The sequence below is a fragment of the Bacillus rossius genome, chromosome 17 (assembly GCF_032445375.1).
Source record: "Bacillus rossius redtenbacheri isolate Brsri chromosome 17, Brsri_v3, whole genome shotgun sequence".
Taxonomy (NCBI): Eukaryota; Metazoa; Arthropoda; class Insecta; order Phasmatodea; family Bacillidae; genus Bacillus; species Bacillus rossius.
In genome coordinates this window covers 38,978,272-38,994,095 of record NC_086344.1, presented here as the reverse complement: position 1 = coordinate 38,994,095, position 15,824 = coordinate 38,978,272, and the positions used below count along the sequence as shown (strand labels likewise).

Below are 15,824 nucleotides of genomic sequence, written 5' to 3'. Positions count from 1 at the left end.
TCTTAACGAAATCAAGCAATTGGCTTACGAACAAAATTATTAAAACAATTAAATAAAAATAAGCAAAACATAAATTACCAGTTTTCTTTTCTCAAGCAAGAATCATTGCTTAAAAATTCTACGTTTAAACATTGAAGTAATAAAGTTTGCTATTCCCTGAGATTTTAGTTAACATAAATAGAAACAATTACCAAGAATATAAAAACCACATTTCTAACTATGAAATAAATATAAAAATAACTAACATAGTACCTAACTGAAAAAAATATGTTTGTAATATATAAAATGATAAACATTTTTGTATATATAAAAAAATTTAAAACTTAATCTAAAAACGCCAAATTACTTCAGACTTCAATAATTTTTATTGGAGGAAAAGTTAAAAACGTACCAAACTTTAAGTGGCTCAGAGTTACTGTTGAACGCCTGTAACACTTGCCGATTCGTTATCCGGGTTTATAACCGCGTGAAATAGTGTTCAACCACTGCACCTCGGAGATTAGCGTCCAAGTTATTAATTGATCTACTAACATTCTTACTTTCCGCAAAACCATTATTTCTAAGCAGTGCCTATTATTAATGCTTCGCTTTCTACTGAAAAGAAAGTTGCCTTTTTTTAATCATTGGGCGTAATTTAATCGTTAGCGAAATTGGGTGCAGGTACTTAGACGCTATTTCATTCTCTCTGCAGGTTAATTCTTTATTAGAGATCTTGAATTTTCTTCCTTGACAACCAGTGCAAAATGTAATGCCGTGTGTTGAAGAAATTGTATTAAATCAGAATGAATCAATTAAAGAACGTATCAGTTTATGAGTGAGACACGAGGCGCAATAACGCAACGCAAGTATTGTTCATCTTTCTTGCGTATTGGCTTGTGTTTGGGACGGCAATATTTGAAGATAAGTGTTCAGAATCTTGTAAACACAAGGACGTCATGGGTATAGAAGGCCACACGTTGTTGTTACATCCCGGGCCAGCTGTACGACTCCAGGAGAGAGCTGGGCGGCTTCAAGGCCGAGATCCTGGCTGTTCCTCGCTAACGACCTCCACGCCTTCTGCCCAGTCACCAGCCGTGGTCCAGCCGTCAGCTCGTCAGCTTCCACTGTCATCTCGCAACACCGGGAGCTCCAGCGCGACTTTCATATCTCCCAGGGATGCATCCGGGCTTTCCTTCATCGGGGCTTTTCTTCATCCGGGCTTTCCTTCATCCAGACTTTCCTTCTTCGGGTCTTTCCTTCATCCGGGCTTTCCTTCTTCGGGTCTGTCCTTCATCCGGGCTTTCCTTCTTCGGGTCTTTTCTTCATCCGGGCTGTCCTTCATCGGGGCTTTTCTTCATCCGGGCTTTCCTTCATCGGGGCTTTTCTTCTTCGGGTCTTTCCTTCATCGGGTCTTTCCTTCATCGGGTCTTTCCTTCATCGGGGCTTTTCTTCATCGGGGCTTTCCTTCATCTGGACTTTCCTTCTTCGGGTCTTTCCTTCATTGGGGCAGGAATAGTATTAAATCCTTCTCCACCACCCAAAAAAATCTATGTGATCAGGTGTAAAATTTTTAGTTTAATTTTGTTCAACCCCCAAATGTCTAAGTGAGCTTTTTATTGCACAGCCTCTAAGTAAGAAAATTGCGCGAACTCATAAGAAACTGATTAATAATTAGAACTGGAAAAACTCGTGAGTTCATTTACCTCCAGGATAGACACAAAGATACTCTGCACACTTTGGGCAAACGTCACCTGTCCATTGGCTGCTGACTCGTGAGGCGTCTCTACTGGGTGATTCGTAATTCCTAGAGACCTGCAAAATTCGCGGTTTCGATGGCCTTCAGGATAGACTGCATATTCACCTGTACACTCGGGCAAATAACGCAAGTTCATTGGTTGTTGACTTGTAAGTCGTCTCAGCTGGTTTGTCTGTGATTCGATCCTTCTTTGGTTGAGGGTTTATAACTGGTTGAGATTCGCCAAGATGAACAGTAAGCCAATAGCAAAATCATCTAAGAGGTATATGTGTTTGAATCCAAGCCTATCATTGAATGAATCCGCGAATTTTTCAGGTCTCTAGTGATTCCATACTGCTTTGACTGAGGGTCTCTGGTTGGCCCATATCCTCCAGATTAATAGCAAAACAATAACTGGTTCCCCGAATGTTTCGGAGAAGGGGGGGTATTCCGACTCATCGGTGGCCTTTCCGGCAGTCAATCCTGTGTCGGCCTCTGGCTGCCTGGCTGGAAGCGGTGACGTGAGCTGTCACCAGTGCGTGGCGGCGCCAGAAGGTCGTTAGCGCCCCTGGTTGCCGCGAAGGGCTCCCGGCGTGGGCCAAGAGGACGTCCTTGATACGTCCATCTGCGACCCCGTGCTTCTTCACAGCCGTCACCCGGCCATGCTTCAACTGCATGTGTCCTATCTGCCTGCAGTACAGCAGGCTGATGGTGGAAGTACATCCTATCTTGGGGCAGGCTGATGGTGGAAGTACAGCCTATCCTGGGGCAGGCTGATGGTGGAAGTACAGCCTATCTTGGGGCAGGCTGATGGTGGAAGTACAGCCTATCTTGGGGCAGGCTGATGGTGGAAGTACAGCCTATCTTGGGTCACCTGGAGCCGTGGATTCTCCAGTAGGCATCTGTTTACACTTTCAAGATATTTATTTCGAAATTAGTCTTAGTTATTTTTGACGTGACAACGCCTAATAAATCGACGAACGCCGGCTGAACGCACGGAAAAGTGTCCCGTTACGCTCATTGTACGCTTGCGCTGCATCTATCTCTCTTCCACTCGATTGGAACAACCATCGATTTGACTTTTTCGAGGCACATTAAACTTGAAATACTCCCATTCGTTTCCTACTTTTCCTATCATCGTCCTATCCTTAACAGAATAACACAGATTGGAAGAAGTTAAATAGCAAACATGTATAAAAGTTATAGTTAAAATAATCTGTTCGTTAAAGTAATAAACATATTTGAATTAATGAGTGCAAATAAAAGTAAATTTATCAATTAAATTGTAGATTTTATATCACTCCTTTGTATCCATACAAAATAGTGATAATTCAATAAAAATTATTTAATTTTATTAATAGAAGTATGCAATCATTTCATCAATGTTTTGTTATGACGTTGTCACGTTAAACTATCGTCCGTAAACCGACTTTACAGAAAACTATTTTTTTTGTTTATGTCTGTATATATTTTACCAATACATAGATAGTCTGCTATTCATGCCCTTCCGTCTGTGTTCATGTTTAGTGACATCATATTTATTGCAGTTGTATTTTTTTACTGTACCTTTCATTGGAGGCTTCTCAGCTGTTGGTAGGCATATCACAAAAACAAGTAAATAAATAAATATACATGGGTTGCCAGCAGTCGAAAGTGTAAACTGTTTTCATATTTAGTATTGTATAATCATGCAAAATAATATTGAGCAAATTAACTTTTATTCGGAAAGTTCAAAATAAGTTTATATTAAGGAAAAATAAACGTGGAATATATATTTAAAAAAAATACTTTTGAATGAAATGAAAACAAAAAAAATTATGAAATTTTTTTCCTCAATTTTTTTGTGACTAGAGACCACTTCAATCACTAGAGACCACTTCAATCACTAGAGACCACTTCTACACAAGAGACCACTTCAATCACTAGAGACCACTTCAATCACTAGAGACCACTTCAATCACTAGAGACCACTTCAATGACTAGAGACCACTTCAATCGCTACAGACCACTTCAATCACTAGAGACCACTTCAATCACTAAAGACCACTTCAATCACTAGAGACCACTTCTACTCTAGAGACCACTTTTATACTAGAGACAACTTCAATCACTAGAGACCACTACAATCACTAGAGACCACTTCAATCACTAGAGACCACTTCTACTCTAGAGACCACTTTTACACTAGAGACCACTACAATCACTAGAGACCACTACAATCACTAGAGACCACTTCTACACTAGAGACCACTTCTACACTAGAGACCACTTCTACACTAGAGACCACTTCAATCACTAGAGACCACTTCAATCACTAGAGACCACTTCTACACTAGAGACCACTTCAATCACTAGAGACCACTTCAATCACTAGAGACCACTTCAATCACTAGAGACCACTTCAATCACTAGAGACCACTTCAATCACTAGAGACCACTTCTACACTAGAGATCACTACAATCACTAGAGACCACTTCTACACTAGTGACCACTTCAATAACTAGAGACTACTTTTACACTAGTGACCACTTCAATAACTAGAGACTACTTTTACACTAGTGACCACTTCTACACTAGTGACTACTACTACACTAGAGACCACTTCAATCACTAGAGACCACTTCAATCACTAGAGACCACTTCAATAACTAGAGACCACTTCAATCACTAGAGACCACTTCAATCACTAGAGACCACTTTAACCAAAAGAGAACACTTCTACACTAGAGACCACTTCTACACTGGAGACCACTTCTACACTGGAGACCACTGCTACACTAGAGACCACTTCTACACTAGAGACCACTTCTACCCTAGAGACCACTTCTACACTAGAGACTTCTACACTGGAGACCACTTTTTTATTGGAGACCACTTATACACTAGAGACCACTTCTACTCTAAAGGCAGGAATATCTCGCGGATTTATTTCGTGACGGGCTAGAATTGAAGGAGGTATCACTCACACCACTGTGCAGGGTCCACCATGGCTCACAGTACTGCGGGCCGGTGAGGGAAACCCACGACCAGAGAAACGTCGGACCAGAGCCTAGCCGGTGGATACTTGCCCGCGTCTGCAGAGGAGCGTGGAGTCCCATCTTGGACGTCGTTGAACCCGCGAAGAAGATATCCCTCGCCGCCCGGAGGAACCGACGGGATGTGCGAGAGAGCGGGGTCCCCGGGGAGGGAGGCGGAGGTAAAGGGCGGAACAATGGTCTGATGAGGACCGGGAAGCTGCGCTAGCTGGACCGGGCGCTCTCTCCTCCCGTCCGCCGCTCACTTTTACACCGCGCGCCCCTCCTCCCGCGCCCGGCGGAGGAGTATAAATAAGCCCCGTCGACAGCAGGAGGCCGTCACTCACCAGATGCCGACATGAAGGTGAGTGGATCCTCTCTACCTGGACTGCACGTGCGGCATCGGGCATCAGCTAGTCGAGCCACGTGCCCGCACGTGCCAGGTCGTGCCTTGTTGCTTCTTCCGCCGTTTGGGCAATCACTAGAAACCGGAAAAATTTCGCGTTTTTCAATTACCTCTACGATAGACTCCATGATCCTCTACGTACTTGTGCAGATCACACCTGCTGATCGGCTTCTAACTCGTGACACGTGTCGACTGGGGGAAGCTTGCGATTCGATACTTCTCCTGTCGAACGTTTTTTTCATTGGCCCAGAGTCCTTCAACAAGAAAGGCAAATGTATTTGGTATCCATCCTAACGCGAAATGAACCCGCGAATTTTTCAGGTCTCTAGCAATCACGTGTCACCCAGTTGGAGACGCCTCACGAGTCAGCAGCCAATGAACAGGCGAGGTTTTTTTTCCGAGTGTGCACAGGATCATTGGAGTCCATCCTGGAGGTCATTGAACACGCGAAATAAAGACTCTTTTATCTTCTAGCGCACCTTCGGTAGACTCGTGCCATTGTCTTTAAATTCAGCTGGTGCCATTTGTTCGTTGGTTTGCTGACTTAACTCGTCTTTTTTTTTCGGCTTGCAGTTTACCGGCTCATGCGAGTATTGTCATTATTTTACTGTTTCATTGTTGGTAAGTTGGGGAAAAAAAAATTACGGATTCGACGACCTCCCAGGATAGACTCCACAGTCCGTTACGTACTCTCCAGCAATCGTCACCTGTTAATTGGCTGCTGACTTGTCAGGTGTCTCTACCGGGTTACTCGTGATTCGATAATTCTTTGACTGAGGGGTCTCTGACTGGCCCACAGTCCTCCAGGTTAACAGTGAACCAGTAGCAGAAGCTGCACCAAGGTACAGGCATTTGAATAATTCCATGTTACGAAATAAATCCGTTAAGTTTTCTCATCTCCAATAAATTTCCTCCTGGATGTTTCCAACTGCTCTGTTAAATGATAATACCAGGTAAACTTACATCGGTTTCCTCTCACGAAGTCCCCAAATAAAAAAAAATACATTTCGCAGCTTTACAGACATTGAAAGAGTAAAGGAATTTTCGGAAATATATCAGAAGGGCAATGCATTTTTCGCGAAATATTCTAGACCAGCTTTACGTTCAATCATTTAATTATTGTGTTTCGTGGTTGGCTGGGTTCTTTCAGGTACACGTCTACTGTCAGCAAACCAATCACAGCCAACCAGTGCTTATTGCAGCCTAACGAGAGATCAGAAATTTTTACGCATAAAATTCACGTTTCTGTGTATCAATGTCAGGTACGGAAAGGCCACCATACTTTCAGCATTACGCGGATGGGCATAACTGTCCCACAAATATTCCGCGGTCCATTGACTTGCAGGAGAGACTTGAAGGTTCAGAGCTTCAACGAGCGTTGCTCACTGTTTCCATTAGCGGCTGTTCCAGAGTAAAGACATTTCAGTCTTGGTTTTTCTCAAGGTAATGTTCGATTGTCTTTAGTTTCAAATAATTTAAAGACGATTTTATACATATGTGACCTAACCAAAGAATATGTTTTAGAGTAAAATGTTTTAGAGTATCTGCCATAAATCTAAATTCTTTGTCTTATATTTCACAAAATGAAAAGTAAACTATAGTTAGAGACTCGAAAAATTTTACGATTCATTTTGTGAAATGCTGAAATTCAAATAATTATACCTTTATCCTGCTTCTATTATTGGTCCAATGTTATAGGGTGTCAGGCCTCTCCATCTTGCTATTTCAAATACTTTGATACCGCTTGCAATAAGGCTTCCGTCCTGTATATATTTTGGGGGGTTTGACATGGCATATGACTTAACTCTGGCTACAATGTTGAAGTCAAAACTCATGAGCTGGTGTGATTCTCATGATATTTGTAGGCGCCCGAGTGAAAAAATAAGTAATTTACTCACGCCTCTTGCAAAACTAGAGCCTGTTAGTAAATATGTGGTTGCAATAAGGTACAGAAGTTCTGGGGGATATGATTTATGACTTTTCATGACAAAAATTTCGTATAAATATGTCAACGTTATAATTATAGCCAAAAATGTGGAAAAATTCAAGACGGTTGGGCCAAATCCTCCTTAACCAGTAAGCTGTGAGGCCAGTTAGAGACCCTCAGTCGAAGCAGTATGGAATCACGAGTCACCCAGTAGAGACGCCTCACGAGTCAGCAGCCAGTGAACTGGCGAGGTTTGCCCGAGTGTGCACAGGATCATGGAGTCCATCCTGGAGGTCACTGGACCACATTTATTGAGGAACAGAGCCAGGATGACTAGAGGTGCAGACATTTCGCGCATTCATTTAGTCGCAGGTTAGAATGAAAACATTCACTATATCGCACTGTGCTCGTGATTGGACCGCAGTTACTGAGACACGACCCTCTACGACCGGGAGCCAAAGAGGCCCAGCCAGGAGAGAAGTGCCAACTGTTCTCGCTCAGAAATCAGCCGATGGGGAAGAGCGCAAGCATGTGTTGAGCACACCTGTGACTTTAAATGTACCCTGAGGCCAGACGAATGCACGCTACATAACGTGAGAGAGAGAGAGTGTGTGAAAGAAGATTCGCCAAAGAGTCTATTCAGTCGTAGGCAGTCGTGTGTCTCTTGAAGATTTTTCCGTTTTAGGTTTCGTTCGTGCTCCTTGAAGTTACAAGGACCTTTCCATCATCATCATCATTATAACCTTCTTCTTCAAGCGTTTACCTATCTATACGGACTGGAAAAATTCGCGATTTCATTGACCACTAGGACAGACTCCACGATTCTCTACGTACTCGGGCAACTATCACCTGGTCATTGGCTACCGACTCAGGACACCTGTTTACTTGCGATTCTTATGATTCGATAATTCTTTTGTTGAGTGTTTTGCCATTGGCTCAGAGTCTTTCAGGTTAATTGCGGTCCAATCACTGACGCAGCATTAAGCCAAACGAGTTTGGGTATCCAGCCTGTCTCGATGGGTATCCGCGAATTTTTCCGGTCTCTCCCCATCTATCTCTAGACATGACGCTGACCGCTGTGCGCGCGGTGGTTGGTGGTTGGTGGTGGTGACTGGTGGTTGGTGGTTTGTGGTGGTGACTGACGTGGATGTGTGTTGTCGCAGTGCCTGGTGATCGCGGTGGTGCTGCTGGCGGCGGTGACGCAGTCCTTGGCCGGTGAGTACCCCTCTCCCCTGGACTGTCACCACTCTGGAGGGCCGGGGAGTTCACTCGAGACCCCAGCACACTCCAGTCGTGTTAGCTCAGTCTACCATCGACCAGACTGGCACAAGATGTTTTTTCAGACCCCAGCACACTCCAGTCGTGTTAGCTCAGTCTACCATCGACCAGACTGGCACAAGATGTTTTTTCAGACCCCAGCACACTCCAGTCATGTTAGTTCAGTCTACCATCGACCATACTGGGACAATGATGTTTGTAAGACCCCAGCACACTCCAGTCATGTTAGTTCAGTCTACCATCGACCAGACTGTGACAGGATGTTTGTAAGACCCCAGCACACCCCAGTCATGTTAATCCAGTCTACCATCGACCAGACTGTGACAGGATGTTTGTAAGACCCCAGCACACTCCAGTCATGTTAATCCAGTCTACCATCGACCAGACTGTGACAGGATGTTTGTAAGACCCCAGCACACTCCAGTCATGTTAATTCAGTCTACCATCGACCAGACTGTGACAGGATGTTTGTAAGACCCCAGCACACCCCAGTCATGTTAATCCAGTCTACCATCGACCAGACTGTGACAGGATGTTTGTAAGACCCCAGCACACTCCAGTCATGTTAATACAGTCTACCATCAACCAGACTGGGACAAGATGTTTTTTCAGACCCCAGCACACTTCAGTCATGTTAATTCAGTCTACCATCGACCAGACTGGGACAAGTTATTCCGGGGCAAAAGCCCGGCGTGGCCTCTCCTGCTTCACCTCCTAGAACTGAACCCGTGAGGGTGTACCAGGAGAACCACTTTGGTTCTTTATCAACCAAGCATGCGATGGATTGTACGTGCTTGGTTGATCTGGCCTTTCTCGGTCGCTTTCGCCTGGTTGAATGGTGTTAACACACACTATTCTACGGGCCTTATCCAGAATAGCTTATCCATCTGGTTACACCGCCGTGCCTGCAGCCCAGATAAGCTTTTGACAATCAAATTAAAACCATGTATACATTCCTTTTCATTTGTTGCGTCCTCGCATAAAAACGGCGGTAGTTGTTAAAATAAACTTTGCTGGTCGATCCGTGTGGAATCGAATCTTTCCTACGTCCCCACGACAGGACGGTTGACAGACTGTGACAGGATGCTTTTTTTTCTCTCTCAGACAGTGTTTCATTGCAAAGTCATGCACACTGCAAAATGGCTTGTGCAAGGATCTGTTTGAACTAAGCCAGCTGTAATGTCCCGGGCCTGGTAGCACAGACAGTCAGACACACCTCCTCAGCACAGACTTGCTGTTGGGAGCTACATAGGTTCAAACTCATGAACCACGCCGCATGTTTCCTAGTTTAGAAATAAATCTTAACCTCACTTTTTTCATGAGTAATAAATGAAAACGTGAGGTTATAGTTAATGCTTGTATTAGGTATGTTAAATAATGATATTTAGTTAAAGTATAACAATAAATCTTTAGTAAAAGCTTGTTACATCGTTAAGATAAGATTGAGGGCATAGTTTGTTGGAGAAAAAAAATTATTGGAAAAACAGTGTTGATCAACTTAGGAGGAAGTGGCTGAATTAAATTGCAGTTTACGTAAAACAAACACAAATTTTAGATTCCTTACCATAGATCCTGCTTATTCATATTTCCTGTTGAAAATTTATTTTACGAACACTTTTAAAATTTTTTATGTTGATTTAAATGAATTGTAAGTATACTTAAATACAGAAATAAAATAATACTTTACTACTATAGATAAAGAATTTTTACATTATTTTAATCTCATTTTTTGCACTTCTTTACAAAACTAAAATAAGCTTAAGAGGACAAAGCTTGTGCGTAAGAGCTAATAGTACTTATACTTACGCGGTAATTTAACTTTGTTTTATAAATTTGACCGTTTAAAAACTTGCTAGTGTCAGAATAATCTGGATGAGCTCTATTTGTTGTTAAAGTAACAAATCCACAGTCAGGAACATGGAGCCCCGCATGCCAACACATCCCAGAGAGAGATAGATAGAGAGAGAGCGAGGGAGAAGGGATTACACTCACCCTGAGCTCTGAGCTCTGCACAGACAGTGACGTCACAAGCCTCTGACTGTGTCCCCTCCACTGCCGCGGCCTGGAGACAGAAGTGGTGTCTCTCTGCAGGAATCAGCGGCTGGAGTGGAGGCGGCGGCGGCTGGAGCGGCGGCGGCGGGGGCGGCGGCTGGAGCGGCGGAGGCGGCGGCTGGAATGGAGGCGGCGGTGGAGGAGGCTGGAGCGGCGGCGGCGGGGGCGGTGGAGGCGGCAGCAAGATCATAATCTACAAGATCATCAGCAGCGGGGGCGGCGGGCTCGGAGGCGGCGGCGGTGGATACGGCGGCGGCGGTGGATACGGCGGCGGCGGAGGCGGCTGGAAGAGCGGGGGTGGAGGCGGCGGCTGGAGCGGAGGCGGCGGCGGCTGGAAGAGCGGAGGTGGAGGCGGCGGCTGGAGCGGAGGCGGCGGCGGCTGGAAGAGCGGCGGCGGTGGCGGCGGCTGGAGCGGCGGCGGCGGTGGAGGCGGCTGGAACGGCGGCGGCGGAGGCGGTAAGGAAGTGTTGGCTGTCTCTTTCCCCAGTCCCAGGGATGTGAGAGGTACCGCTCGGGCCGCTGGTAGTAGCCTGGGAGTAGACGGCGGCCGGTGTCTGTCTGATGGCTGTTCGGTCGCATGTTTATATGGGATCCCTGAACCTCTCCGCGTAGCCATACAGCCATTAGTACCACGCCGCGTCTGAATAGCGCATCATTCCGGCCCTTGTGGCCCATGGTAGGTACCTCCGCCTGCCATCCGTCATCATCTCATTGGATGAAGCCCATAAGGGATCAGGTGCCGCGAGTTTGACGTCTGCACAGCCTCAGTAGACTGAGAAACGCTGTCTCTTTTCCAGTGAACAATCGCGGCATACAAATAACCAGCTGCAAGAGAACTAAGGGTCGGACTACTTAGTAAAGTCTTGGGAAGGACGACGTCTTAGCGTCATCTCCCAGTTTTCTGCCCGCAGTCATTTCCTCCTTTATATTACTGATTATATTTAATTACTACACGCGAACAAAACTCGGCACTAGCCCGGTTTACAATTTTGTAGTGTCGTTACACCTGCTATAGAACAACATTAGAGAACCTTAATGAATGTAAAAGTAATGCCATAACAATGTTCTGTTGCTTGACTCCCCAAATTTGGATCTGCTAAAGGAAATGTGCACTGTAATTAAATGGGTACATGTAAATGTTTGTGGTTCGTGGGCTCTCGGTGGGTGCAGGGTTCGAGTCCAGGGCTGATATCCAGAGTCCACGGCTTGGGGGTTTCCTCGTGTGACGTCACTTTTCTTTTCGTTTTGTCGTGTTTTTGTCTCGTTTCAACTGCTGTGCTGAAATTTTTTTGTTGGGTTCAATATTTTTGTGCTGTCATCATTTGTGGTTTTTTTTCGTTCTCTTAGTCCATTTTTTTTTTGTTTTTCTTTGTTTGTTGACCATATTCCTGTTACGGAATATAATGTGGTGTGTTATATCCTGTTGACAACAGCAATTTTTTTGCTTAATTTGTGTTTTTGTCTTTTGGTTTTTTTTTTGTAGTTTTCCTCTACAGACATACACGTGCTTAGCAATTGCATATGTCCAAAAGCTTACATCAAGTCATGCACTCCCATTGCAAAAAACTTTCAAAGATGTTAATGCTTAGTCCCGCCTCTCGTACAGATGCGTGCTCTGAGAGCTCTAATGTCTGTGTTCTGTTTGTTGCAGGAGGCTGGTGGTAGAGCCGCCCTCAGCAAGAACAACGAGATCACAACAAAAAAAAAGATCATTCGAATCAAAATTTTTAAAAAATAAGGCTAAAGAATATATACATCCACTTGCACCGGCACCGTGGCTGTCGGATATATCGGTCACGATTCTGACAGAATTCTCCTTGATTACTTTTTATCATCCAAACACAAATGCACTCCTTCGAAAAGTTACCTGATTTTTTATATAAAACTTTGTATATTTTTATAATAAAACATGTGAAAACAAAATATAAAATATTTTATTTTGCCTTGGCAAGTAATAAAACACTGCCAATCCATTTATGTACTGTGTTGGTGAACCATGTTTTAATTTAAAATAAGATATATAATCCTTGGTTTATTAATCGTAAGTAAACTATTCTTTTAGGCCTTTATCAAGGAACATTTAAAACTGTCCGCGCAGAAACGATGTAATTTATTGCAAAGGAAAAAAAATTGTCTCATACATTACTGGTGGGCTAAAATCAAATGATGTTTCATAAAAAAGATTTTGTGGGATGCTAAAAAAAACTATATATATTATATATTAAATATATTAAAAACCGAACGTGTTTTAGGCTACTGAATCAACATTCATTGCTAAATCGTTCCCTATTTTCATAAGGACATTCATTTTACATGTGCGACTCTTGTTACAGTGTTAATGTATTACAAATATATTAATATCTATTTTCTTATAACGCAAACGTTACAATAATAATATGGCAAACAAAGGTCTGAAGGTAAATGTATACATCTCTGTTGTTTTGCTGATTGTATCTTTATGAATGTGGGCCAATGAACTATAAGCCAACAGCAGCAGTGAGCACAATCATATCGTCGCATCTAAAGGAAGATGAGATTGTACATTGAGGTATCAGCCAATAGGAAAGAATTTGTTTGTAGAATAAATTTCATACTGACGTCAAATTAATACGCGAAATTTCACGCTTAGATTGCGCGCTGTGGCCAAATCTCTTACAAGTAAGGAAGAAGTTCATGGAGAAAGAAACATTTAAAGAATCCGTTTTTAGTAAAGTTGTAACCTTTTTTCGGCCAATACCAACTATCACGCTCATAAATATATAACAAATAGCCTCTTTGTAAAGTAAAACAAGAAACAAATCACACACATTCATTTACACGAATTCTTACGAAAATTGTATTGTTAACTTGATAAATAAGTAAAAAAATATGTATACAACACCTTCAATTTCAAATACTTATTAAATTTGGCAACACCGCGCGCAGTAACAAGGACGTGAGCTAGAAAGAGAGAGAAAGAATTCATTTGCTTCCATGCTGCAGTATAAGAGTGGGACGCTCAATAGTGACGCTAACTTTTGTGGCCAAGTCTCTGGTCAAAAAACGGTTTTGTCTTTGAAACATAATATTTATATAAAATAAAAGGGTTTAGCTTTGTATAATTATTTTTAATATCTTTTTAAATGTCTATTTTAATTATATAAATGTTGTTGTATTTAATTGTTAGTTTTTTAAATTAAAAGTTATATATCCTAGCCTATTTAATTATTTCTTGTTACATCGCTGAGGAGTTGCGCGGGATTGCGGAGTGCAGGGAGTTTACGTGACAGTTGGCAACAGGAGGTGACAGTTGGCTGCCCTGTGTGCTGCGAGGTAGCGCCTCGCGCGCGGCAGTCAAATGGGCCCGCGACTGCTGCAGTGTACAGGCCATGTCCGGGCGCGCTGCAGATCTCTTCACACGATGAGCCTCGAGCACGTTTGTTCGGCTTCCAGGAACAGGCCAGGGCTTGTTTACTGCAAGGCCTTGTGTGAGACTAGCTGCGAGTGTTCCTGCTGCAGCGACCAGAGTACAGTACCGTGAGTACAGCTGATCTGGTTGTAGATGGTGTTGGTTTGGATAGACTAGACTGTGTTGCTACGTGACTTTGTGGTGGGACAGAATCTCTGTTACCGTTTTGCGTTGTGTCTTTTCTGTAACAAATATTTTCAACAGATATTCAATTAGTGTAATATAGTGGATGTAATATGTAGTATAAAGGCTCATTATAAGTCCTGCAGTCGAGACGCTTAATGCATACAAGGAGCTTAGTCCCAATTCATTCATTCATTCATTCAGTGGGCGAACATAAACTTGGTTTGTAAGGTTTTTTATGAAGTTTATATTTCAAGAAGTAAACTAATGACTTTAACATAAAATATATGCGTACTCCCCCAGTGCTTTGTATAGAACTATGGTAGATAATTTTTTTATTTTAATAATTTTCAAATTGGTGTATTTTTTAATGTAATTAATGTTAATTATATTTTTGAACATAAACTTTAAGTAACGTGGTCAGTTTAGGATTGATAAATTTATAAGATGTTTATACAAATATTGTTATGTAATTTAATATTTGTGATAAAAATCTATTTTTATATTTTTCTAATATTTTAAGTGTTATACTTTTTCCGCCAATATTTGTAGGTTACAATGAAATCTTTTGGGTTCTACATATATTTTAATTCGTGTTAAAATGAATACCAAGCCTTTAGTAAAATATTGATCAAATAGAATAGAGCTATTATGATTAATTAAATTATTTTTGATTCTACAAAATGCCCGCCTCGACACCGAAATGCATTTGCTCTGCCTTCTGAGAACGTGCTTTTTACTTTATTTTTCTAACACTCGAGCTGGGTTCATGCGCGTATTTTTGGCATCATGTTGGAGTTTGTTTTAAATTCTATTTCAATAAAACCAGTGGGTGTTGAGTTTGTGTTATCTGCCAGTTGCAGAGGGTAGATACCACCCTTTATTGCAGTAAACCTCACCCCGAGACGACCACATGAGGCAAGCAAGACAAAGCGAAGCAACTCAATGCTATAACTACCGCTCATATTTTCTTTGGAAATCAGCGAACTTGCGGTATTTATCGGCAATCTATCAACATAAAAGTCGTAAGATTTTCTAAAGAAAATGTTGGAAACATTGTATTTTTTTGTAGTCGTTTGTTAATGGGAATATTCACTATAAATGTTTAAGATTATCTATCTGTATTACGTAAAACCAAAGAATTATGTCAAATTGCATTAAATTTTGTTTCAAAATTAAAAATTACGTAGATGCAAAGTATAGGGATTAAAATAACTTCAGATTTTATTGCAAATATATAAACATGTGCACATTTTCATGACATGTGCACATAGCTGCCATGATGAATTGATTGCTGCCAAATAGTTTCAAAATCGAAAAAATAATTTAAATTATAATATTTTCAATTCCATTATTATGACAGTCCATACATTATAAATTGAGAATATATGTAAAATAAAAAATATTTAAGTTATTAAGTTTAAAAAAAAAATTCTTTACATTCAAAACTTATTTTTGGTGTTGACATTTCTCAAAAGTACAGCTTTTTTAAGTGGCATTAATGCGTCCATTAAGTTGAAACCCAAAGGTCTATCTGTGAGTTACCTCTCTTGATAAAACATGCTTTGATAGACCTCTAGCCGGTGGCAACAAGCCCCAGTGTTAGCTGGTGTCTGCTCCTGTAGCAGCCAGTGAGCGGTCAGAGCGGTGGCACAGCTGTGAGTGACTGCCGCTCTGATCGCCAGTGCTGCCAACTGGAGCTCCTCCTGCAGTAGCCATGCCCTGTGAGACCTCTAGCCGGTGGCAACAAGCCCCAGTGTTAGCTGGTGTCTGCTCCTGTGGCAGCCAGTGAGCGGTCAGAGCGGTGGCACAGCTGTGAGTGACTGCCGCTCTGATCGCCAGTGCTGCCAACTGGAGCTCC

The 15,824-nt window shown here is 42.4% G+C and overlaps 1 protein-coding gene across 1 annotated transcript; it reads left to right on the top strand.

The window, feature by feature from the left end:
* The first annotated feature begins 5,087 nt into the window (after window positions 1-5,087).
* Window positions 5,088-12,057, top strand: LOC134540661 (uncharacterized). Its single transcript, XM_063383533.1, has 4 exons — window positions 5,088-5,093; window positions 8,226-8,277; window positions 10,432-10,848; window positions 12,044-12,057. The coding sequence occupies exons 1-4, from the start codon at window positions 5,088-5,090 to the stop codon at window positions 12,055-12,057; spliced, it is 489 nt and encodes a 162-aa protein (XP_063239603.1).
* Window positions 12,058-15,824: the final 3,767 nt, after the last annotated feature.

What these genes read in the sequence shown, in the direction of transcription:
- LOC134540661 (XM_063383533.1), top strand. An exon ending in GGTGACGCAGTCCTTGGCCG is followed by an intron (nt 8,278 to 10,431) that starts GTGAGTACCCCT and finishes GTCTCTCTGCAG; the next exon opens with GAATCAGCGGCTGGAGTGGA.